Here is a 25,668-nt window from a genome sequence, read left to right as displayed (position 1 = left end):
GTCATGGGACAATTCTCTTTTTAAACAATCTATATTTTAGTTGACACTTGCAGCTACACTGCATGACCATGGTGATTACTTTACTTTTAATAACATCTGTTGAAAATTACTCTAAAAAATATCTCTATCAAACAAAATAAAGCTGTGCACCAACTGGTGTTCAGCACCAAGCTGATAATGTGAATTCTCCTTATAGATGACCAAACATTCTTTTAATGTCAGTTCTGAGAATTACGGGGTACATACCAAGATTGGTGCTAGTTGTCGAATCCTCTTTTTTTTTTTTTGGTTAATTGAATAAATGAGCACAAGATCGAACTACAGTATAAAGCTTTGCTCGTTATCACATGACAGATCTGTTATATCTGAACACTGCTGGCGGCCGGTCTTTTCTCTTAGGGTTGGACGAGTGTTTATGTGTGAACGCGGAAGTGTCTCACCAATGTCTCGCCCCAATCCCTTCTAGTCAGAAGAGTCTTGCCTCATAACCCCTCCCTGATTTTGAGAGAAAACAGACTGCCAGTAATCTAAATATAATGATGATAATCATCATCAAAAGGTAACGGCAACTCCCAGTAGCTTAAACCTCACAATCGTTTTGGCTTTCTCTCCGCTCAGCTACCCAAATATTGCTGATGAAAAGTCTTAGTAAAAGGACACAAACTGGAAATTATATTTTACCAATTAAAAAAATGAGAAGATTACTACAGTATGTCCATAAATTTCTACAAAAAATTGCATAAAATGAGCCCCGGACAACTTAAACAATGAAGACGCGATGAAAATACAGCCTGAGAGGCAACCAGGTTTAAAGTCGCGTTGTTCACTAATAGTGCTACACAAGCTGAAAATGTCAACATCACAGGTAACTTGGAAAAGAATGCCACAGGCTGAAAGCAGGGCCATAGCCAAAAAAAATATTATGACTGAGGCAACGTCCGTGGTTTAATTCTCTTCCTAAGTAATAGCAGTATTTTACTTTTCCCCTTCAACAAAAGCAAAATTAAAAACGAAAAAATGACTGAAGTAAGTGCCTCAGTTTGCCTCATACTGGCTACAGAACTGTAAACAACAGAGCCTCAATTGACTGCTTCATAAATCTTACATGTAAGTTGATGACTTCTCTATCAGCAAAAGAGAGACCATTTTCATATATCTTCTTTTTGTCACACAAATAACTATCTTCAACTTTGAAGGTGTTTTCTATAAACTAATAATTTACAAACAATTCAAAATTCTTGAGCATTAGCAATGCTACATTACGCAATAAAATGGTCATTCAAAAGGCATGCATACTTGACCTCTATCTTCCTTAATTCCTAATCTTATTTTGGTATATTATATTTCTTTTGCTTTTCTGCAGCCAGGTACAACTAGATCGCTATCAATGTGGAAGTTTCCAAATTCTACGCTCAGTCTCTGTAGTAGGCCCAATGAAAAAACTAACTTACTTTTAGGCATTCATCTAAAACAAATCATTGTTTGTTTTTTTTTGATACTGCCAAATTTCAAATGAAGGATTGGCGACATGTAGATGACTTTTGACTGGCAGCACTACAAAATATTGCTTATCATGCATGGCCTGCTTTCATTGCAAAACATTTGGAAATAATTTATTAGTAATACAGTAAAACCACACTGTGCAACAATCCTTATATGGCCATCCATTGTCTTGCTCACTTTTCATTGGTTCAACCAAAAGCTCAGTCGGCCAATTTCATGCTACAGGTAACTTTGTTTATGTTGACATTCTTTCATAATTTCGTGAAAATATATAGATTAATTGACAATTAAAGTGAGTCACAGATGCAATCTAGCTAGATCGTTAGCAACTGTGATTAATCTTGTTCCCAGATTCTTCATCCACCAGAGATCTTGGAACAAGACTAACTTGTATTTCGTAACAGTGATCAATATGATATGTGAAGGAAGTAAAGGTACTTCATTCCTACTCAGCTATACGAACACCTGCCAATGTTGCATTTTCCAATGCCTTATTGAATCGGGTTTGTACCTGTTTTCCTTCAAACTTGGCAAAAAACTATGTGGTAATAAAGCTTCATTTTAGCAGGTTGCTCACTTCAGTTTTCAAAAAAATCATATTTTCAAGCTCTTGACAGGCTTTCTTAACTGGTTTTATAACTAAAGGTGAATCTGAGATGTACAAAGAACATTCTATGACATCGGCAAAAATCACCAGACCAAGAGGGGGACTCAGAGTTTTCTTGTCCTGCTGATAGTTGCACAACGTGGCTCCACTGTATTCATTTTAACAACATATAATATCTATTCATCTGCTTCATCATCTGTTGACACCACAGAGGGTGGTTCAGCAGATGGCATCAACCCACATGATAACATGTCTTCTTCTGTCATAAACTTGGGATCCATTGCACTGAACCGCTTCCCCATGAACTGTCGAAGATGTATCTATCATAATAAATTGACATTTGTTTCAACTGATAATTCTGCACAGCATTGTAGTTTTGACAAAATTTGAGGTGTTTAAAAATTTAATGCAACAGTCTGAAGTGCACATCTAAGATCTTATAATTTCAGCACTCTAGTTGGTATTTTTGGTGCATTTTTCACATACCCTCCCCAGTATCATTTTTGTTTCCCTTCCTTCTGTAGCTTCTCTGAAAGGTATCTAATGTCCTAGTTGGAGTGCTGATCAATGTTCAGGCTGCCATCCCTTGGCAGTTTTTTCTTGATTATTTCTTACACTTTTACATTTGTCCTGACCACCATGTCTTATCCTGTTTGACCACTCATGCTAAGACAGGTAGCCCACAGATATGTTATTCATGCCATCTTCTCAGTGTTTTCCCAAAAGTTTAAGACTTACAAGGCCATAACTGACTAGACAGAATGTTATTTGCTCCTGGCCCTCATTACAGGAGTATAAATATGAGCTCACAGTCAGTAGTGCATCTCAATTTAAACAAGGTTGTGTATAAGAATCCTTTTGGATGTGTGTGCACATGCAGTAAGTTGACATTTTCCTGCTCAAAGCCAGGTTTTTAGCCAGAATTTGAAAGTAGCCGTCCAAAATGTGTTATAGGGCCTGCTCAAATGAGCAATTTATAAGGCAGCATACGAAAAATAAAACAATTTTCTATAGAAAGTGGCCGTTCATAGGACGCCTGGACACCCATATGGCTAAAACCTGCTTAAAGCTGATGAGTTTATTGAAAAAGTCACAAAAATATATTAACTACAGGTCTCGGAAAGTTTTCTTGCTTTGCCTAGCAAGTTAAATAATTTTGGTGATTTCTACAGTACTATCATTGACCATAAATTTCAAACAATGAGGACACTAGAATTCTCTTGAGAATTCTCTTAACTATTGTCCAAATAGCTTTAGTCCTTTGGCATGCATTTTTTCACACAAACTTTTTGTAAATTATCTCACACTGTGGTATATATGGGGTATTAAAAATGGAAAAAGCCCTCTGGGTGCTTTACATTATTTTTATTAGTATATGTCGTGCTGAATAAGGATCTAAGAAATTTTAGTTCACTCAGCTAGGGACCATTCTCTGACAGGTGTTGAAAAGAATGCAAATGATGGATTAATACATGCACTACATACAACTGTATCATTGTCGAGGAAAAGGTTGCTGTTATTCATCGTGGTAGATGCAATAATAAAGTGTATTATCGTTTGTCTCACGATGTAGTCACTGAGATGTAGATCGCGACGTTTCGACTGCTTACTGCTATCATTGTAACACACACCTGCAGGTAAAGATTGACATCAGCACTCCGACAGAGATATGGGAAGTTACCTCCCTTCTTTAGATGAGCTCTCTTGGCATTTGGATAACATTTGTAAAGCTCATCCTTGACAGGCTGTGAGAGGGCACAATCATCAAAGACCTATAAGATAAATTAGATTGCTGCAGTTAAACCTTCACTACCAGACACTTCCTAAAGGTGGACACCATTCCAGACAGTATGCTGACAGTAAGTTGTGTCCCTGGCTACATGCAGACACTAACATGCAGTGCTCTCTATGAGAGCCAGCACCTGCTACTGAGCCCTGGTGGGCATTCTGTTGCAAATCACCAACTATTAATGTTACTGGCAAAGCTAAAGTCTGCATACAAACCAAGTGGCCCATCAGCCCAGCACTTATCTTCAGTTTTAGCATGAAGTGACTCGGAGTATTTCTACTCCTCCTTGGATGAGATGCTACATATAGTCCATCGCATTAAATTTGCCAGTACCCATGTATATACTTGGGTGGAGAGAGGTACTGTGAGAGTAAAGTGTCTGGCCCAAGAACAAAACATACTGTTCCTGGCCAGGAATCAAACCCAGAACACTCGATCAGGAGGCGGGTGCACTAACCATAATACCACCACGTCTTCACTATAATGTTAGCAGTGTTTACAAAAAAAATAATTAGCCCTCTTGGGGAATTTGTTTCCCTCATTACTCTCTGATGAGTGATGTACCAGGGCACCACTGAAAGCATTCTACATGTCATCTGTATGGACAGCAAATTTGGTTGACAGAGCACTACAGTGTAAATAAGTTTACTCAAAGTGATGAATATTTTGGGGAGATCAAATCTGCTTCACTTTCATTGTCATAGTGTACAAAGTTACGTTCATGTACACACGTACAGACTAAACATTAGTGTTACAATGACTTACATCAATAATAGTTGTGGGAATTCCGTGCAGTTTCTGGGGCTCAACGTAGGAATCCAAACAGTTTAGGGTCAATCTTGACGCCAGTTCACTTCTTCCCAAACTTTCAAGCTGTTAAAAGCATTTTGTACAGTTACATGTAAATTAAAACAAGTTCAGGTTAAGCTTACATGGATCTCCAACCACAGTGTAAAATTTCCAGGTAAGCAGAACGTGACAGATTTGGCCACATGAACCAACAAATTAATAATTATTATTATTAATCAAATTATTGATTATTATTATTATTATATGGCTTGTGTTTGTAGCCAATATAATGCATGCTCTGATTGGCCAATTGCAGGGCAGTATTCTTCCGTAATGCCCACGGGCCAATTACGGGCCGGCAAAACCAAAGTAAAAAGCCATGTAATAAACAACTTATTACATGTAACCTCAAATGTTCGGGCTTTACAGGAGAATCTTAAACCTTGGCCTTGTCGTATTGACCTCACTATGGCTCGGTCAATACGGCAAGGTCTCGGTTTGAGATTTTCCCGTAAAGACTTCCCTCTCGCTTGATAAGTAGTTAATAAAACTTCTGACAATCTGGTGAGACCAAAACTATACACCATTTGCAATTTCTTATTGAAACCCGTTTGGGGAAAAAATCAGAATTCTCTACACAGAAGTTACAGTTGTATAAGTGCATAATCTTTTATGACACCAGAAATGAAATGCACAAATTATGCACAAATTATTGTAATTATTGATCTATTGTCATGGACCAGCAAAGTGTTCCATACAAAGTGATCTAAAGCAATACTTTAAATGTAAGATTGTAAGTAGAGAAGCTTGTGTTACCAGCACCAAATGAGTAACATAACAAATCTCTTGTACAGTTCAATGTAACTTGAAAGCTTATTAGGTGATGTGCATTTTACTCACTCTCTCCACCATGAAATCAATTGAATCAGCAATGTCTTCATCAACCTCTTCAGTAGTGAAATTATTCATTATCATTTTCTTTAAAACAAAGGCAGGCATCACCCAGAATCTGTTTTAAAAAGAAAACACAAATAAGAGGTTTACAACCACAGAAGATAATGGGATGAACTGCTGGAACGTGAAGGTTGTGATTTCCAGAACTCTTTTGCTATCCTTACTGATTTAATCCATGCTTTTGGCTGTATACAGATGTATCAAAATTTGCATGCGCTAGGGAACTTGAAGAGCACTGATTCGAAAGAAACTAGGGTTGCTGTAGCAAAGAAGGTCTTGAACAACTCATATCCTTCTTTTGTACTCTCCAAACTCCAGTGCATACATGTATATATTATTAAATATGACTTGATGGATGCACATTGAGCATCAACGAATTCCTGAATGGCTCTCAACAAACAAGTGTGCCACAATACTCTCTTCCTGACGGAAGCAGCTGTTTTAGTCACTAGTGTAAGAGACCATTTTACAGTTGACTACTCCGTGACCTGGCCTCTGAACGGCAGCAAGGCTGGAGATGACCTTGATTTGATAAAGACCTCACTGCTTTTGTTGTGTAAAACAAGTTGTTCTTATGCTAACTAGCTTCATTTACATGACAAAAGCAGAGAAGTCTGTATCAAAGCAAGGTCACTTCCAGCCTTGCTGCCATTCAAAGGCCAGGTCACTGAGCAGACAACTGTAAAATGGTCTATTATGTACAGTACCATCTAATTTCTAATTTACAAATAATTGAATACTGTGTCACTGCGCATATAACACTGACACACAAACTTCGTGGATGAGACAGGTCTCTAGATTAGTAGCATGCAGATCAAAATCCTTGGTACTCTCTGCACTGTAATCACAAAATTATTTAACTTCTCACTATTCCCTGATCAGATATACTCACAAATTATGCTTATGAAATAAAATAAGAGATAAATTCACTGGTTGGACACAATGTATTTGATGTGCAGGACAAGGACATGTATTAATGGCCCATCAACTTACGTGGTTGCAGTTGCTGTTTGTTGAAAGACTGATGTATCAGCAAAAGCATTACATAATATCAAAGAGTGAACTCTAGGACTTTTGTAGGTCATTTCTGCAAACTTCTGTGCAAGGAAGCCACCAAGAGAGGCACCAAAAAGATGGACCTGCAAAAGAAAAAGAAATCAACTGTAAATATAATTGGAAGTGAAGTGTTGATGGGCACATGTACAATTTAAGTGCATCTACAGTACTGTACTGTACTGATTTCTCCAAATAATGAGTTTTCAACAACTGCCTCTGATAACTAGAAAAACAGAGTAGGAACCAAACACTTAGCCACTATTTTCATGTCATGAATACAAAGATGACAAATTTAAAGCTTAGTGTTATAATATAATACTAGGCTGAATATTCAGTTTGTCACAAAAAAAATTCTGAACACATTCTGATAAGTATGTGAACAAAGTCATGGGTTCAACTTCTGTCTAGGGGAAGAGCTATTCCTAACACGAGCATGTGAATCACCTTTTGAAAGCTACAAGTCAAAGCAAATTTTGTTTTTGTTAGTTTTATTAATTTCTTCCTCGGTTTCCTTAAGGTATCCTCTTTACATGTATCCTTGGTACTGGTTAAGATTTCCACCAAATGTTTTACGTCAAATATACAGTTGCACCAACCTCATCAAGCTTCAGATAATCCAGCAGTCGTATGAAACCCTCAGTCCATTCATTATATGTCCAGTATACAGGATATTCCACCTAAAACCATTGATATGTAACGGAAAATATATAAACACATGGTTGAAAAGCTTTGTGTTGGGTGAAGAGAAACAACATGCTACTGTAGAACCTAAAGATAATTAGAGCAAACCCTTTTGACAGGTAATAATTATAATGTCCCCAGTGCAGTATACAATGCACAATTTACTTCAGTCCAGCCCAAGTTCCAGTAAAATGGAACAGAATATTCTGAGGTAATGAACCTCTGACTGTAACATTAAAACACCCAATTAGCCATGTTCTAAATGAGCAAGAGACTGGGTACGAATATTTAAAATTGATTAAAAGAGGATCTAAAAGTTGGTATGTTTACCAAATGTCAGTGTTTTTGGTTCAAACACAAAGCTGTAATACACTTTTGAAAAGCTGCAATTTAAGAGAACTTTGCTCAAACCAAACAGTCTTTCATGTTTGTTATGTTACATGAAAGCAATATGGTAGTACCTTTCTTGGTAACTATAAAGAGCTGCAAGAATCAAGGTTGCAGCAGAGAAATTTTAATTGTCAAGCAACCAAATGCTATACCAACCACTATATGTAGTCTTCCAATATGTATCTCTAGCCCTCCTCATAAAAAGTCCTCTTACTAAAGCTACTTCCTGTTTTACATTATTTACTGATCAAGAAATTAAACTCACCGACATTACTCTGTATCCAAGACTTGAAAGTGTGAGAATTTGTTTGAAAAACACATCAGCAGTGCCGCTGGCTGGAGGCAAACACACCAGAGGACAGCGGACATTACGGGGTCCAGCATCGTATATCAGCCACTCCTTTTCATCTGAGCTATCAACAACAATCTAGAAAAGGTGAAAAATAGACAAATGTAACTAAATTTCCCTGCACACAGTACTTCAGTAACAATTAAATTGTAGGGAAGGGGCTCACTTTTGTTTTTCAGTGAAAAAAAAGTGAGTCCCAAGTGCAGTTTTCATTTCGAGTACTTTTTCAATCTGGAATCTCCTATATTACTCCAGTCACTCACTGGGGCAAAACTAGTGCAAAACTCCACAGCATACGTAACACAAATCATACCACCACAAAGACATTTACAGGGAGTAGAAGTATAAGTATAAGTAGGGTATCCCCTACCCACCCCCCAAAAAAGAGCTCTCCACAGGGAGGGGGAGGTGAAGACAAAGATTATCATTATAATTTGCTGAATGGTTCTAAACTTTTGACCAGCAGTGTACATGTTCAACTTGAAATTATTTTGTACATTGGTTATAGGGTGCCACAGACAACTGTGTGTTCAGGGTTGTCAAAAGTATAGTAGCTGCTGCCAACAAAAATCACTTAATGATCTAAATCAATCTACTTTATGATCTAAGCTGCCTACTCAGATTGCAAAATCAGATCAGCTGCCTACTCCAACAAAGAAAGTTCTGTAATCCCCGGGGGGGGGGGGGGGGGGGGGAGGGGTACTGTCATATATGGGCTATATAGGTATGTGCCACTGTGAAGGGTATGGTTTTCAAGCAGTTTACTCTAGGATAGGGTATATAAATCAGAGCGTTTGGGTCTAGAATAGGGTATCATTTTCCAAAAACTGACTAGTTGGTTGAAGATTTTATCTAGACTAAGGAAACGAGGAATTGCCACTCAAAAATATAAAAAAATCAAATCGGCAAGTTTAAATTTACGCAAATCAGCCTCAATAATGTCAATAGATGGGGGGATTTGGGGAGTTTACTCTAGTATAGGGTAGCAAAATTCAGTTGAACTAGCTCTGGTATAGGCTAAGGGTTCAGGGGTCCCAGCAGCACATCTCCACCCAGAAATTCCCAAAGAACCCCCCCCCCCCCCACCCCGGGCTGTAATCGAACACTCTGTGACACCCCTGCATGTTGCTGTGTAGAGTATTCAAAACAATCCTTCAAATCAAGTGTATCAGTATCTTCCTCTTTCTGCTTTTGCAACATGCGTGCAAGCATCAAAGGGAGGATATTCATGGATAATAATTGCTAACGTATAAAGTATGCTCAGTAATAAAGTGTATTATCGTTTGTCTCGCGATGTAGTCACTTGAGATGTAGATCGCGACGTTTCGACTGCTTACTGCTAGTCTTCTTCAGGCGATAAGGTCAACTGATTGCACGGTATCATTTATATCACAAAGGTCGGCTGTTATTGGTGCATTTCGATCCTCCTATTGTTCCATTGTTCCGGCGAGTAGCTGTTCCCTCAGTGGTCCGCTGTTGTACCGTTCTCCTGTTGTTGTGTTTCTTGATCGTGGGTATCCATGCTTCAGGAATTTCAATTCCACTATCCCTGTTGATGTTGTTAGGGTGAAGTCTTATGTGAATAGCTTCCTTGACCCTACGTGTGTACCAGTGAGGATCTCGATCAATAAACTTGACCTCATTCCAGATAGGATAGTGGCCGGTCTCGTGGGTGTGTTCAGAAATGGCGGAGGTCTGGGTACGGGCGAGTCGTATATCCCTGTCGTGTTCTTTGATCCTCTCCTGCATAGATCTCCCTGTTTCCCCGATGTAGACTTTGCCGCACTCACAGGGAATCCTGTAGACAACACCATCTTGTTTAGCCCGGTTGACGGTGTCCTTTGGTCGCACTAAGTGTGACCGAAGTGTCGTGTCAGACTTAAAGACGGTGCGAATGCCTTGTTGTTCTAGGCAGCGGCGGAGAGACTCCGAAACTCCTTGGACATAAGGTAAAACGGTGGTGGATTTAAATTCAGCGACAGGCTCTCTTCTTGGGGTTGTTCGTGCCTTTGTGATCTTCTGTACAAAAGAGGAGGGACATCCGTTAGAAACAAGTACAGATGACAGATGTTTCTTCTCTCCAGCGATTACTGATGGTTTGGTGACGAGACGTTTAGCCCGGTCGTACAGACACTTCACAATACCGCGCTTTACTGACTGAGGGTGGTGTGAATCATACGCTAGGTACTGATCAGTATGTGTTGGTTTCCTGTAGACACTGGTGGTAAGGCGGCCACCAGGTTCTCTGTAAACTGACATGTCGAGAAAGGCGATCTTGTTGTTGTTCTCGATCTCCATGGTGAAACGGATTGATGGTTGTTGACTGTTCAGGTGTTGCAGGAAGACGTCAACTCTATCCCGATCCAGGATGGTGAAAGTATCATCTACGTAGCGTTTCCAGATCTTAGGCTTGTAAGGTGCGGACTCTATTGCTTGTTCTTCAAATATCTCCATGTAGAGATTAGCAATAACAGTGGATACAGGGCTCCCCATGGCTGTACCGTCTCGTTGTTCGTAAATCGATCCGTTGTACTGGAAGTACGTAGATCTTAATACGAAATTGAAGAGGTCCGCGATTTGAACTGGTGTAAGTGTCGTGCGGTCAGCCAGGAGAACGGTACAACAGCGGACCACTGAGGGAAAAGCTACTCACCGGAACAATGGAACAATAGGAGGATCGAAATGCACCAATCACAACCGACCTTTGTGATATAAATGATACCGTGCAATCAGTCGACCTTATCGCCTGAAGAAGACTAGCAGTAAGCAGTCGAAACGTCGCGATCTACATCTCAAGTGACTACATCGTGAGACAAACGATAATACACTTTATTATTGCATCTACCACGATGAATAACAACAACCTTTTCCTCGACAAAGTATGCTCAGCTTGTGAAATCCACTGCATTGAGTATTTTAAAGCTGTATTTAGCAGTGATAAACAAGAATACTGATCTAAATAAGATTATAGTAAAACGAAATCGGGACTACGTTCCAGTAAGATACTCGCTTTTATATGACAAACGTTTTAAACTTAAACACATGTGTGTCTAAGTTTGACTAAGTTGAACCGATCATGCATGCACAGCTGTGTTAGCAAGCGAGTAGTTTTTGTCAATTCAGCTTCCGTATTTTCGATCATTAAATTTTCACTGGTTTTTAACATGTTGTTTACCGAGGAGGCTCATTAATTAGTTACAACGTTTCTCACACCTACCCGCCTCAATGGCACAGTACTACGAAAGCTAATGTATTCCTGAGACTGAGTGATGGCGCTCGAAACCGCGGCCATGTTGATTCACACGCTGTAAAGTCCAGACACGCTATAAAGTATTTTTGTGATGAATGGTGAAGTGAATGAAGCAGCCTGATTTCGCCTTCTTTAGTTTGAGCTGAACTACGTCAACAAATCCTCCATGAAGGCCACAGAAAAACGTAGTTTCAGACTCTTGAAATGAAGGAAATTGGAGCGACAATGCAATCCTCAAAGAAAACTTTGACCCAATCCTAATTAGAACGCGGTGAATCGGAAGACTGGAACTAAAGTACACTGTAGTTGCACTTCGGTTCACTTCGGTTCACTTCGGTACTTATCGGCAAAAATCGGAAACGAACTGGGTCAGTAGTTCGGAATTTGCTAAACCTCGTGACAGTCAACATTAGAAAACTCGTGGCGGTTGTGTCCGTAATAAAGGCCCCATGACAAACTCGTGACATACGTGATGAATCACGATCAGATTTTCTAAAATAGAAGCAACTTTTTCTTGTCAAATTTGTGTTATGGAATCTATCTGTTTTATATTATGAGAAACAAAATAAACATTTCATCTAGACAACTGCCGTCAAATTGATCACAAGTAAGAACCAATCAAACTGCGAGATTAATTTCACTTATGACAGTCTCTTCTATTATCCGTGATTAGAGCGAGAACGTTTTTTCAAGTCCCAGACTTCCACGTTATGTAGGGGACTGTGTACGTTTTGGGTGAATTTGAAGCGAAAGCTGCCTGTACTTCTTCAGTGTGTCGGAAAACGCAGAAATTAACAAAGAAATCGAGGAATTTGATTGGTAAATGATTCTTCATACTATATTTTTTCGATTTAGAATTGCCTTACCTGCCAGTTTACTTGATGCCAATTGCTAAGCCTCGTTCCGGTCAGTGTAAGCTATGGTGTTGTGAGATATTTAATTCACTTCGATAATTTAGTTGGCGTCTTTATGCAGCTCAGGGAACGTTATCTCAAAGTTAAATCTTGGACCCCTAAACTTTAATTTCTTTCTATCCCATATAATTTCTAGCAAGCGAGGATTAGTGATGAAGAAAGCGAAAATTCTGTCTTTTTCCTCCAACGTACTTTGGAAGGTGATGCCGTAGAATGAATCAAACCGGTAAAATTTAGCTTTGAAAGTCTTACAATTCATCTAAAAGAGGGCAATAAATCAGTCCTAAAGTATGGTAGATGAATAACCTCACCGATCTCGACTGAGTGCGTACTTGAAATAAAGCAGGAACTAACCGGAAGTGGAACAGAAAACTGACAGTTGTCACGTTCCTGAAATATTCATGCTAGTAAATAATGCAGGTTTCTGTCGTCTGTTCATATTTGGTGTAATGAACATCACTAAAAGATAATTAAGTCACGCACACGGTGTAGAGATTGGAATTTCGGTAATAGCGGCAATTGCAGTGCTAAAATGTTTTAAACTAGCAAGACAACTTGGCAAGTCACGTAAGGAAAGAAGGTCTGTCACGGATTGTTCATAATAAGCTCGTCCCCTCCGTCCATTCCCATCTCCTCTCTACCTTCCCTTTATTCCTCAACTTTAACTTCTCTTCTTCCCAATATCCCCTCTCCTCCTTTACATCCTTCCCGGCTCCCCTGAGTAATAATGGCAATGGAAATGGATTACGAACCAAGCAGCACTACGCCGAGAACGAAAGACGTTGGGTATCGATACCTTTTAATTATAACCAAAAAGAAGGACGTCTTAAATCATTGGCTTTATGTTATTAGTTATGAGTAAGACATTGTTTTTTACTTATTCGCAAAACCGAGTTTTTACATCAGCTTGCCACCATGGTTACGCCATAACTCTTTGCAACATTCCTTCTCCCGAAAACTGCAGAGTCGCCTTGTTTCCAAACGACGAATTCTCAGGATTCTGACCCAAATTGTGTCGTATAAGGAGAGGACGTTAATCCCCCGTATGAGCCTTATTCCCAAAGTTGTTTTTAGGCGTAGTACCCAGTTCTACTGCGGGTTGTTACCACCTGCGTGGATGTTATATGAAAATGTGCATAAAGCTGCTTGGGCTGTCCACTTGTAAAACCTGTGTCACAAGATTGACCATTTCTAAACTCCCTGGGGATTTCCCAAACCGGAAGGGATTAAGAAAATACTCAAGAGGGATTACTTTTGGAATAAGGTCTATGTGGTAGATTAACTGTCGTACTCTTCATCCTCTCGATCTTAATTGTAAGGGTTCCGTACTGTCGAATGCGTTGTTTGACACGGAGCAACCATCTAGAGCGAGTAACAATACTTTTACTTACATTTTATTAACCAACGGAATCCAACGTTAAGCCAGCAAGTCTGGTATGCCATCTATAGAGGGTCACCTAGCTTGATTAATGGCACAGACTTATAACCTTTACGTAACCTTTACTGTGTATAGATCGAGGTGATTAAAGCTCTCTAACGTCCTGGACGAGATCCTTAACCACCATTGCTTTATTTTGAGATGCAAACCCTTACAATAATTATAATAAAATCTATGAACTGAACAAACTACTATTTGAAGAAAAGAACCAGTTTTCAGTTTATTGGCATATTTTAATTACCTCAACAGATATATAGCTACAAAAGAATGGAAGGAGTCGAAGAGTACCTTGAAGCCTTAACCATTGGTATCTCTATTGCGATATTTCTTCTGAACACCCATAGATATGACAAAGCCATTGGCTTGTTTAAAGAGTGCTTGGTGCTTTTGAACAGTGATGGGATGAAAACAATGCAAGCGCTTTTAGATGTACGAAAGCAACTAACATTGATAGTTTACAGTAGGCTTGGAACAGCGTATTACTTTATCAATGACTTCACAAACGCCATCGACTACTATAACAAGGTTCTGACACTCGCTAAAGAGATGAAAAACAAAAAAGGAGAGTGCACCAGTTACGGCAACCTTGGAAGTACCTATCTTAAAGCTGGAGAGTACGAAAAGGCGATTAAATGTTCCGCTAAAGCGCTTGAGATCAGTCAAGCCATTGGGCACAAACGAGAGGAGAGCATCAACAATGGCAACCTGGGAAGCGTCTACCAATGTCTCGGTGATTATCCCAGATCTCTGGAATATCACAAAAGATCGCTCGAAATTAACAAAGAACTTAGGGACTTCGGAGGGGAGGCTCAAGACTATAACAACATTGGTGATGTGCACAAGAGTCTTGGTGAGTCAGAGAAAGCCATTGAATTTTATGAAAAAGCAATTCTGTTGAGAGGCCGCATAGGAGACCGACGCGGGGAATGTCACAGTGCTGATAGACTTGCAGGGTTTTGCTCGTCTATTGGTAAATTTAAAAAGGCTGAGCCTTATCAGTTGAGAGCACTTGAAATAAGCAGGGAAAGTGGAGACAGAACCGAACAACGAAGACACGAAAGTAACCTTGGCGTCCTGTACGATTCCCTTGGAGAATACACGAAAGCTAAAGAATGCCACGAGAACGCACTTCAAATGTCAAGGGAGTTCGGAGATGTGAAACAAGAAGCTGTGTCCCTTGGTAATTTAGGATCTGCTTATGCGCGTCTTGGCGACTTCTTGAAAGCTCTTGAATGCCTTACGAAGGCCCTTGAAACAAGAACAAGAATTGGAGACAAACAAGGAGAAGCCACGCACCTTGGAAATCTTGGTACAGCTTACCACGCCATTGGCCAATATGCCAAAGCTGCAGAGCATCAGGAGAAAGCCCTTCAAATCCATCGCGACCTCAAGGACAAAAAAGGAGAAGGTGTGAATTATGGAAATCTTGGCGTGATCTTCCACTCTCAAGGCGAATATTTAAAAGCCATAGAGTACCATAACATGGCACTTCAGATCAGGAAAGAACTAGGGGACAAACAGAACGAATGCGGTGACTACACCAACATCGGTGCAGCTTATCAATCGCTGAGTGATTATTCCAAGGCCCTCGAGTATCACGAGAAAGCACTGCAAATCAGACGAGAAATTGGAGATCAGCCCGGTTTGGCCAATAGCTACGGTAACCTTGGAAATGTTTACCATTGCCTTGGTGAACACAAGGAAGCTTTCAAGCGCTACGAAGAGGCTCTTGAGATCAGTGTCAGGATCGAAGACAGATCGTCGGAGACGATACTTTACGGGAATATTGGGGCAGAATATAAGGTTCTGGGTGACTATGACAAGGCTCTGATGTATATCGAGACGGCACTAGAGTCAGCTGTGGAACTGAACATGAGGAAGGAAGAAGGCACCCAATACCGAAGTCTTGCTGATTTATTTCGCCTCCAAGGTGAATACACCAAATCGATAGAACACAGCAAGAAAGCACTTGAGATCCATTTGGAAATTGGAGATAAATATGGGGAAAGTGATTGTTACGAAAACCTTGGATCCGTGTATGAATCTGTTGGCGATTATACACTCGCAATAGAAAATCATGAGAAAGCTCTTCATATTACCAAGGAAACAGAAGACAAGAATGGTCAAGGCATGGCTTGTGCGAAGTTAGGTCTTTGTCTGGCCTGGAATGGAGATATTTCCAAAGCGTTGCACTATCTGTCGGAAAGTATTGACCTGTACGAAAGCGTCAGACGCCCTCTTGGCGATAGTGATCACTTCAAAGTCTCTTTCAGCGACAGAAACGCTTTCCCTTACAAGCTACTAGTTTGTCTTTTGTGTCAGTCGAAAGGAGACTTAAACAAAGCCTTGTATACTGCGGAGCTAGGGCGTGCGAGAGGCCTAGCAGATTTGATGTCAAAGCAATACCTCATCCAGGAGGGTGGCCAGGGACAAGAATTGAAGATATCCGATATTGAAACACTGCCGCTGAAGAATGACTGCAGTGTTATTTTTCTCTCCTACCACGTACACGAGCTTTTCCTCTGGGTGGTGAAACCAGATGGATACATTACATTTAGGAAAGTACCAAGGGATACTTTGGAAGCGGTTGCTCAACGTATCAAAGGTGTGAATGTCGAGGCCCTTTTTGAATCCATGGTAGATGTGACATACGCGCTGTACAAGTTTGGACGAGGCATTGACTGCGAAGACAGATCACTGTTGATGTTCCAAGCGGGCCAAACAGATGAGCGCAAAGATAACCCGCAAACACGCCTTTTAGAGGAGGATGACCATGATGATGGTGACGCGGAGGTTTTGCTTGACAGTGCGAGCGAGACAACTATGCGGATGTGGTACAAAATGATAGTCGCCCCTGTTGAAGACATCCTCGATGGCTCCGAACTCATCATAGTCCCCGAGGGCTTGCTCTACAGAGTACCACTTGCAGCCTTAGAAGACAGCAGTGGAAAACATCTTTCTGAAACATATAAGGTCCGAGTTATTCCATCTTTGACAACTCTAAAGCTAATCCAAGCAAGTCCAACCAATTACCACAGTGAGACTGGTGCTCTGATTGTGGGAGACCCTGATGTTGGAATAGTCCGTTTACGCGGAAGGGAGGAATATGTTTCTCGACTATCATCTGCCAAAGAAGAAGCCGAGATGATTGGGCGATTGCTGCAAATTGAATCCTCAAGAGTCTTGACGGGAAGACAAGCCACCAAGCAGGCCGTGCTGCAGGAAATAAACTCAGTGAGTGTGATCCACATTGCGGCACATGGGGATGCGGAAAGAGGAGAAATATGTCTTTCACCAATCTGCTATGGAAATAAAGTCCCTGAAAAGGAAGACTTCATGTTGACCATGTCTGATGTGTCAAACGTGCAACTACGTGCTAAGCTGGTGGTGCTCAGCTGTTGTCACAGTGGAAGCGGCCAAATTAAAGCAGAGGGAGTCGTTGGAATTGCTCGAGCTTTCTTAGGATCTGGTGCACGCTCAGTGTTGGTGACACTCTGGGCTGTTGAAGACCGAGCTACGTTGCAGTTCATGAAGCAATTCTATGAACGTCTCGTTCTTGGTGAGAGTGCCAGTGAGTCACTTCAGAATACTATGAAGTGGATGAGAGAAAGTAAATGGTACTCAAAAGTGAGTCAGTGGGCACCGTTTGTTTTGGTGGGTGACGATGTGACATTGAATTTTAAAAAATGAAACTCCCAGTAGGCTGGAGAATGGAACTTTGTCACCTTTTTATTGTCATTAAGTAATTATACAGTTGTCAACTAGTCAGCTTAACATGAGACGAAAGGCTGAGAGGGCGACAGATCACAGTTTGTTATACGGGTTAGTCTGTCCACAGACATTTTATTATCTTTTTGCGCGAGACATTTTTCCTTCAGTACGAGCGCAAAGCAGCGGGCGAAAGAAAACACCAGCTCCACCCCTTACATTTTGGCTCGTTGATGATATCCCATGCGTTTAACAGCGGAGCTCCGGCGGCTCGAAGGGCGGGCAAGCGGAGCTCCATAACTATAGGAACAGAACCACATGCATGCATAGCAACAGAAAACCATGTAACCCTTTTTTCATGCTCAGCATGGCTAGCGGCATGGCCAAATGTATGTTCATTATAACGAGGTTTCGTTGTAACGAGGCTCTTTTCCATTTCGTTCTCGTTTGAATGGTGTGGAGTTTGTAGGGTGCCAGTGTATGAACTGTATTTTCTAACTTAAATTTTTAATATTACGGCCTCGGACTGGTTGCTCTTAGGAATATTTTATATCTTAATTCTGAATTTATCTTAGCGAATATAGTAGTTCTAGGTAGTAATGTTATTGTAGATAGTCGTGCGTCTTTGTCATGAGCCCTTGGCTCGGGATTTTGGGCAACCACTCCTTACGTTTACGACTTAAAATAAAGTTTCCTTACCTTACCTTACGTTATTCTTTACTATTACTAGGGCCAGGAAAATCGTTCGTTATCCCGAGAACGTCGTCATATAGAGGTTCGTTAAATTGAGGTTCCACTGTATGTGCCTGACTAAAAAATTTTAACCGAGCGATCAGTAGATCATACCTAACTCCCATCACTTCCTAATTTTAAACTTCTTCAGCACTGGTTTGTTGACATTAATTAAGCGTCCACGCGATTGTAAATGTAACTTAGAGCTTCGAATAGTCTATCCAAACAAATTTATATTTTTGCAGTTCTAAATAAACTTTTTCTTTATACAGAAGACTATTACTTTTCTTGTCAACAACATAACAACAAGGTATCTTCCACAGGAAAATATCGTTTGGAACCGCGAGCAATGGGAAATATCTCATTTCCGCGGTGACTCCAGCTCAAAACGCTTTTATCCGGCTCTATCACACCAAAAACATTTATTTTCACTCTGTCAGCAAGCGCACATTTCTGCGTTTAAATATTTCCATGTTATAAAAAATGTCCTCACGTTTACATCACGCATGCAGAAAGAATCCTTTGCAAATCTTCGCGGCTGTCACCACGAAAAGACCTGGTTCTTGTCCATGTACGTTCGATAGCTCTATTGTAGAAGAAAACCAGATGCTGGGGGTTTGCAATTTTCTCAAGAAGTCGGCCGAGTGGGAGCCTGGTTCTGGGCACCGACATAAAGAAAAAACCTCGAGCGAAGCAAGAACCGCGCTCGACCCATGGTCGCGCGGTTTACCGTCAAACCAAGTGAAGCTAAGTGTACCCCTCAATATTACATAACTAACTGATTATTTGAATATTGAACCCGTTAACCGTATTCTGAATACAGCTAACGGGTTCAATATTCAAGTAGTCTATTCATTAATGTTATCTTGGCGGGTACGCTTTACTTGCTTTGACTGTAATTAGGTTTCAGTATCAATCTTTAAATAGATCGCTTTCTGTTTGCTTTTTTGATGTAATAGACCGTGTCTGACCGCATTTCCAAACACCGAGAAGACAGTTGAAAATACGACGCGTAGCGGAGCATTTTTGGCCAACTTCGAGGTGTTTGGAAATGTGGATAAACACTCTCTTGAGTGTTCGATAGATCTTCCCAATCGAAGCTAACATATATAAAACGTGGGAGAAATAAAATAGTAAAAAGTCAGTAAAAATCAATGAAACTGTGGCCACGGTCAAAAATTAAATTTTGCTTAAACTTTGTCATCTGAACGGTATTGGGTTAGATTTTGGAAATGTTCTATATAAAGGTATAAATCCGTGAAAAACGGTCATTGTACCGGATGCTTGGTTTTCACTTCGCGAGAACGCGACATTTTACACTTTTTCGGTTTCTCGATACGCAATCATTCTCAGGTTCATTTGCATACAATGGTCCTTCTTGATTCGAGATATGTTATTAACTGAAGTTCATCATAGACAAATTGAGGCCGGAATAATTAGTTACACATTCCAAATTTTGCGTTAGAAGTCTGAAATACGCCCAAGTAAGCAGGTTTAAAAGCTCAACAGTAGTGCGTCTTTGTTCACCAGAAATGGTTCAGTCTTTGGTTTTTAGGTTCCTGATTCCATATTTCTGGGATCTAGTTTCATAAAATCGGTTGATTTGAACGAAGTCCGAAAATCCTTCTTAAAAATTTCTAACTGAAGTTGATGACTGACAAGGTTGTTGTTTTTTAAAAAGCAAATGCTCCATTCACTTGCTGTAGAAATTCAATTTCCCCAATAAGCGCTCCGTTGCAGACGAGAAGCTAGGCAAAAATGGGGTGCATTTCAAAAATGCGGAGGTTGTATTTTTGTGCAAGTTTCTTCGACGTTTATAGACAAAGATTTACAAGATCCCACAAAACTGAAAACGTAACTCGGGACAGCTGACGGTGTTCGAAGTCTCTTTTGTCAAAGTATCAGACGATTTGAGACACCACCGGTTTTTTTGGTCATGGTGGCCACATTTTTAAAATTTTCTTTAATTCTGACTGCCATTTAGACACCACCGATTTTTTGGTCCTTGTGGCCACATTTTTTAAATTTTCCTGATTGTTACTGCCATTTACCCTTAAAATCAGACACTACTAGTTTTTTGGTCCTTGTGGCCACATTTTTTGAATTTTCCTTATTCTTAATTACTGCCATTTACTCTTAAAATCAGGCACTACTAGTTTTTTGGTCCGTGTGGCCACATGTTTTAAATTTTCCTGATTCTTACCGCCACTTTCTCTTAAAATCAGACACTACTAGTTTTTTTTGGTCCTTGTGGCCACATTTTTTTAATTTTCCTGATTCTTCCCGAAACTCACTCTTAAGATTAGATATCCAAACACCGTTACGGTCATGACTTCCTCTGTTTAAACCCGATAAATTATTAATGAGTTTGAGAACATAATTTCTAGTTTTTTTGAATAGACCTTTTTAGCTTGGGTGGCTTGTTTTCCCATTACAGATCACGTGGTATTCTCTAGAGAATTGTTCTTTTATCCATCTAAAAATTATTCATTTATATACACGCGACTTTTATTTGAAAATTTGAAAGCAAGAGTTCTCAAGAGTAATATCACATGGTCTGAAAAGGGACAACAAGCCGCCCAAGCTGAAAAGGTGTATTGTCTTTGTTATCAACTCTTGTTTTGGTTGATTGGGAGGCAATCACCAGTAAAGAGTTAGTTAGCATAGGAAAGAAATCATTGGTTATTCCACCCTTAACTCGCCATTGTTGTTCACAATTCTGATTAGTTTTGTGCCATGGCCACGCGGCGTGGTTTCTATTATTTATGGCCAGTTTTAAAACTGTTGAAGAAATCCACAAACAAATTGTACACTTAAGATGTTTATTCTGCTACTCTTCCTTCCGTCGGTTCGGTACAGGTGAAAGAAACAAATGTAAAGCTTGCGACTCGAACAAACATTGAATTACAAAAAGAAAACAATGCAAATGAGCGGCCACTTGCATATTTTTGGGCATCTTCAGGCCTAATCAAGATGTCAACATCGAGAAAGTAAAAGGCGAAGGTAAAAGCAAACTTTCCGCCTACACACAAAACAACGCACACCAAACTGCTAAGAGCACATGGTCGCAAAAATCATGTGACCCGCTCAAGGGGGGTACAGAGGGGCACGGTAAGGCAAACTGTCTCTGACAAAAAGTACACCAACTTTGACTTTTAACCACTAAAACAGGATTTCCATCACGGCGTCCTGCTGATCAGAATATCAAAATCAGTCGGTAAGTTTTAGTGCAGACCCCATTGAGTAACCTAATGTGAACAAAAGCATACTACTTAAATATTGGGGCAAAATCGTACACATGTAAGCTACATCAGTACTACAAATGTGATAAAAAACACTTAAAATACGAGCAGTAAAAGGAGAAATATTTTGCAATAAATGGATAAAATTTTAAGCTAAAGCTTCAGGGGACATGAAATGGTACGCAGTACATTTTCTGATTTTAGTCAACTTGCTGTCAGTTGATTGTTTGTTAGGTATATTTCTGATACAAAATTAAGCCATAAACAAGCAAGTTTTGAGTTTAAAATACAATTATTTGTACATGTGTTTTAACCCTTCCCGATAGGGACTGGTTTGAATATAAATTCAGTTCGTAAATATGTCCAAAGCTTTGACTCCCTTGCAAGAAAGAAGAGAGTTCTTGCCGAAATGCTTGAGGTCAAACTCCCTCGTTCCTTCGAACAGTTTTACTGCGCCTTTCAATAACATGCGGACTCTAAGATTCAAAGCTCAACCGACAAATGCGTTTTCACTGCCGTCAATCAGATGTACGGCGGCTCCTCCCAGCTTCCGACTACTGCCGAGCGCGCGGTAATCAAATCGTTGAGCACAGTTCAGACAACGAAACAGTGCTCGGCAGTGGTCGGAAGCTGGGAGGAGCCGCCGAACATTTGATTGACTGTTGCAAAAAACGCATTTCTCGGTTGAGCTTTGAATTTTAGAGTCCGCATGTTATTGAAAGGCGCAGTAAGTTCATCCTTTTTCACTGGCATCGTGAATCAAGGAAATAGATACATTTTTTGTCAATTTTCAATTAGGCAGTGTTTTCTTCGTTAGCTTTCAACACATAACCCACTGTAGCAAACAATGTCCGTTAATCTATGACATTGTGCCATGTCTAAGCAAACCTATTGCTTTAACTAAATCGTGTGTAAATAAAGGATTGTTGTTGTATTTCTACCACCTTAGAAAAAAAGCTGTGAGACGAGGAATAGGATGTTGAGAAAAGCGATCATTGTACAGGTTCTGGTACGTTAACACTGCAGATATTTCTGCCTTGCATTGTGCGCGGATCTATCAAAATATAGGTGTATTTCCTAACTTCTCATTATATAAACAGCAGCAATAAGAATTCTTTTCTTTTTCGCGTGAAAATAGGGATAGGTCCTCCTGAATCAGCTTCTCTTGCATATTTAGTCACATGTAAAACATTCAACCAATCAGTTTTAAGAATAGAACCACCAATCAGATAGCAGCACCCCGCCGATAGCCTTGCAAGGCCCGAGGGGCAGGGGGGAGGGGACTACAAGACAAATTTTGAAAAGAAAGAAATGGACAAAGAAGTTGACAACATTGAACTTCACACTAGTTTTTTGTTCATTTTGGCGGTGGAAAGGTCATTCCAAAGAAATAATGCTTAATTATTACTAATAAGGTAGCATTAGGAAAAAAGAACTTAGAACTACGTTCAGTTGCAGTTTTGCAGTAAGAACGGAGTACGTTTTGCGAAGTTATGAAGAATCTAGCACTATTCGATCTTCTACGACCGGAGAACAATCCCCACTTTGCCGTAACTGTTATAATGCAGAGGCAATGATAAAGAAACTAAGAGAGCTTAAGAGTGTATATAGTCTGACGAACAATGTTTCCTCTGAGCTGAGCGACCTGCATGCAGCCTGCTTTCATATCGCATGAAATGTAGTTTTTATTGACAGGCTAATCTTGCATTGGCAAATGTGCTATGAAAAAAAATGACAGACCTTGCATCAGTTTTAGAGATTTTTTAAGTCCATTATTTAATCTTTTCAAACCAATACAAAAATAACGTTAGAAACAAGAAAACAAAGAGAAAAAAAAATTGGAGTCCCCCTGTAGGGGAATGAACGCCATGCCCTTCCGAACCCAAGCTCGGAAATGTAACCACTGGGCTACAGGGGAACTCCTTGAACTGGCTAGCAAATTTTACGTTACCTATATGGACATGAAATGTAGCTTTTATTGACAGTTTAATCTTGCATTGCGAAACGTACTATGAAAACATGACAAACTTTGTATCTGTTATAAAGTTTTTTTAAGTCCATTATTTAATCGTTTCAAAACAATACAAAAATAATGTTCAAGACACAAAAACAAAGAGAAAAAAAAAAACTTTGGAGTCCCTCTGCGGGGCGGGGTGCTGAAGAACATGCCCTTCCGAACCGAAGCTCGGGAATGTAACCACTAGGCTACAGGGGGACTCCTTGAATTGGGTAGCAATTTTTACGTTACCTATGTGAACATGAAATGTAGTTTTTATTGACAGGCGTATCTCGCATTTGGAAATGTGCTATGAAAAAATGACAGACTTTGAATCAGTTATAGAGTTTTTTTAAGTCCATGACAAACTTTGTATCAGTTATAGATTTTTTTAAGTCCATTATTTAATCGTTTTAAAACAATACAAAAATAATGTTTAAGACACAAAAACAAAGAGAAAAAAATTTGGAGTCTCTTTGCGGGGGGCTAAACGCCACGCCCTTCCGAACCAAAGCTCGGAAAAGTAACCACTGGGCTAAAGGAGGACTCCTTGAATTAGGTAGCATATCTAACGCTACCTATATGCACATGAAATGTAGTTTTTATTGACAGGCTAATCTTGCATTGGGAAATGTGCTATGAAAAGTATGAAGGACTTTAGTTAAGTTATACAGTTTTTTTTTTTTTTTTGAAATCCATTAATAAATCTTTCCCAAATGAAAATGGATCTCCCAATTAAGACCAGTATTTTAGCAGCTCTTTGCCTATTGGGTACAAGCTAATAAATAGCGGCTTAAATGAAAAAAGACATGGCAAGATGGCTATAATTTACAGTCAGCCAGCTTTGATGTCCTTTCTTTCTGAAGGTTTTTGCTCACCTAAGTTAGTTTATAAGGAAAAAAATGAATATTGTACGAAAAAACATCAATATTAAATCTTTTCCAAATAGAAATGACCTTCCAATTAAGATCAGTATTTTTGCAGGTCTTTGCCTATTGGGTACAAGCTAATAAAATGGACCAAAAAGTTTGTTTAAATAGGGTGAAGAAAGATTAATTGTGTCCAACTGCACTCAAGAAGAGAAATTAAATTTTGAGAGTTTTACTCAAAATGGTTGTTATGGAAACCAGCCACAGCCTTTTGAGGTAGTGTTTTACAGTATTGACACCAACACTTCCTACTCTTCTACAAAACAAGATTTGACTGTCAAATAAGCATATCGTGTAAGTGTCTGTTTTGTTCTGTGGAATGAACCTAAGTTTTGACAGTTAACTCTTATTTTCAATGCTTTCTACAGGCTTTATTTGGAAATAACCTTATTTTATACCACACCCGGTGGACAAGTCATCTCATGTGACATAACAGACGTTAAAATGTTACGATTTCTTGGTTTTTATCATCACGACACTATTGGTCTTTGATGAGCACAAGTTTCAGGAATTCTACTTAAAAACCTTGCAAAGTAAATATGTTGGCGTGAAGTTAATCGGTACAAAAGGAAGCATTTGAGAAAAATGCAATTTAAGTTTCTTACACGAAGTATTAAGCATTTAAAAAGCCACAGATAACGAGGGGGGTGCAAATTGGATCTCGGGGGAGGGGGTGCAATGGTTGGTCTATTTTGTAAAAAGTTACCGCAGTTGTCCTTTTCATAAGGGAAATGAATGAGCCTGTAATGGCAATTCGAGGCAAAGCTTTTCACAACTAATTATACCAATCGAGTTGTGCATGTCTTAAAAGTTTTTTCTAAATAGTTTTGTTCATATATGTTAAAACTAAACTATATTTTTGGTCACGTTCTTATAGTAAACAGTCGTTGCTATGGCCGTTGCTATGTGAAGAAACTTATTCCATTGTGTACTTTCCTTAGATTTCACACTCATGGCAAGATCGTTTCAGAACGTTTTTGACAAGTCCTCAAGGGTCTTTAGTCTGGTATTTCCAAAAAATTGAATTTTTCATGAACATCGCCATATCTTAGGGTACCATACCCGTACCCCCTTAAGTGGAAATTTTCAGTGTTTATAATACAGGGCCCCTGGGTAACTAGTCTCTATCAGAGAACAAATGGTAGAGGCAATGCCAAATTTACCTCACATGTTGTCAGGTAAAACAAAACTCTTTTGTGATCTATGACTATCACGTGATTGCCACACTACCCCCACTGAGTTATTGTGTAATAGATGTAAAATTCCTCTATGTATCATAAAATGAAGGGAATTTAGCTCTTTTTTAGGAATATCATTGCTGGAAATCCTCAAGGACTTTGT

At 39.6% G+C, this 25,668-nt stretch overlaps 2 protein-coding genes across 2 annotated transcripts; one reads left to right on the top strand and one right to left on the bottom strand.

Moving 5' to 3' along the window:
• Positions 1–12: 12 nt before the first annotated feature.
• On the bottom strand, positions 13–11,643 carry LOC110045329 (maspardin-like). The gene is made up of 8 exons (XM_089296238.1): positions 11,336–11,643; positions 8,035–8,196; positions 7,295–7,375; positions 6,636–6,781; positions 5,589–5,697; positions 4,665–4,772; positions 3,742–3,882; positions 13–2,430 (listed from the first exon to the last, which is right to left on the bottom strand). The coding sequence occupies exons 1-8, from the start codon at positions 11,408–11,410 to the stop codon at positions 2,287–2,289; spliced, it is 966 nt and encodes a 321-aa protein (XP_089152364.1). The 5' UTR covers positions 11,411–11,643; the 3' UTR covers positions 13–2,286.
• A 402-nt stretch (positions 11,644–12,045) lies between these two features.
• On the top strand, positions 12,046–18,136 carry LOC110045232 (uncharacterized). The gene is made up of 2 exons (XM_020750862.2): positions 12,046–12,187; positions 13,970–18,136. Exon 2 carries the CDS (start codon positions 13,988–13,990, stop codon positions 17,408–17,410), a length of 3,423 nt encoding a protein of 1,140 aa, XP_020606521.2. The 5' UTR covers positions 12,046–12,187; positions 13,970–13,987; the 3' UTR covers positions 17,411–18,136.
• Positions 18,137–25,668: the final 7,532 nt, after the last annotated feature.

The sequence above is a fragment of the Orbicella faveolata genome, unplaced genomic scaffold (assembly GCF_042242905.1).
Source record: "Orbicella faveolata isolate gen_17 unplaced genomic scaffold, um_ofav_v1 contig_26, whole genome shotgun sequence".
Lineage (NCBI taxonomy): Eukaryota > Metazoa > Cnidaria > Anthozoa > Scleractinia > Merulinidae > Orbicella > Orbicella faveolata.
This window is presented reverse-complemented; position numbering and strand designations above follow the sequence as displayed.

Coding starts and splice junctions, on each gene's coding strand:
- LOC110045232 (XM_020750862.2), top strand. CDS start 13,988: ATGGAAGGAGTCGAAGAGTACCTTGAAGCCTTAACCATTGGTATCTCT.
- LOC110045329 (XM_089296238.1), bottom strand. CDS start 11,410: ATGGCCGCGGTTTCGAGCGCCATCACTCAGTCTCAGGAATACATTAGC. Junction 8,197..11,335: donor GTACTGTGCCATTGAGGCGG/GTAGGTGTGAGA, acceptor CACCTTTTCTAG/ATTGTTGTTGATAGCTCAGA. Junction 3,883..4,664: donor TTCCCACAACTATTATTGAT/GTAAGTCATTGT, acceptor TTTATCTTATAG/GTCTTTGATGATTGTGCCCT.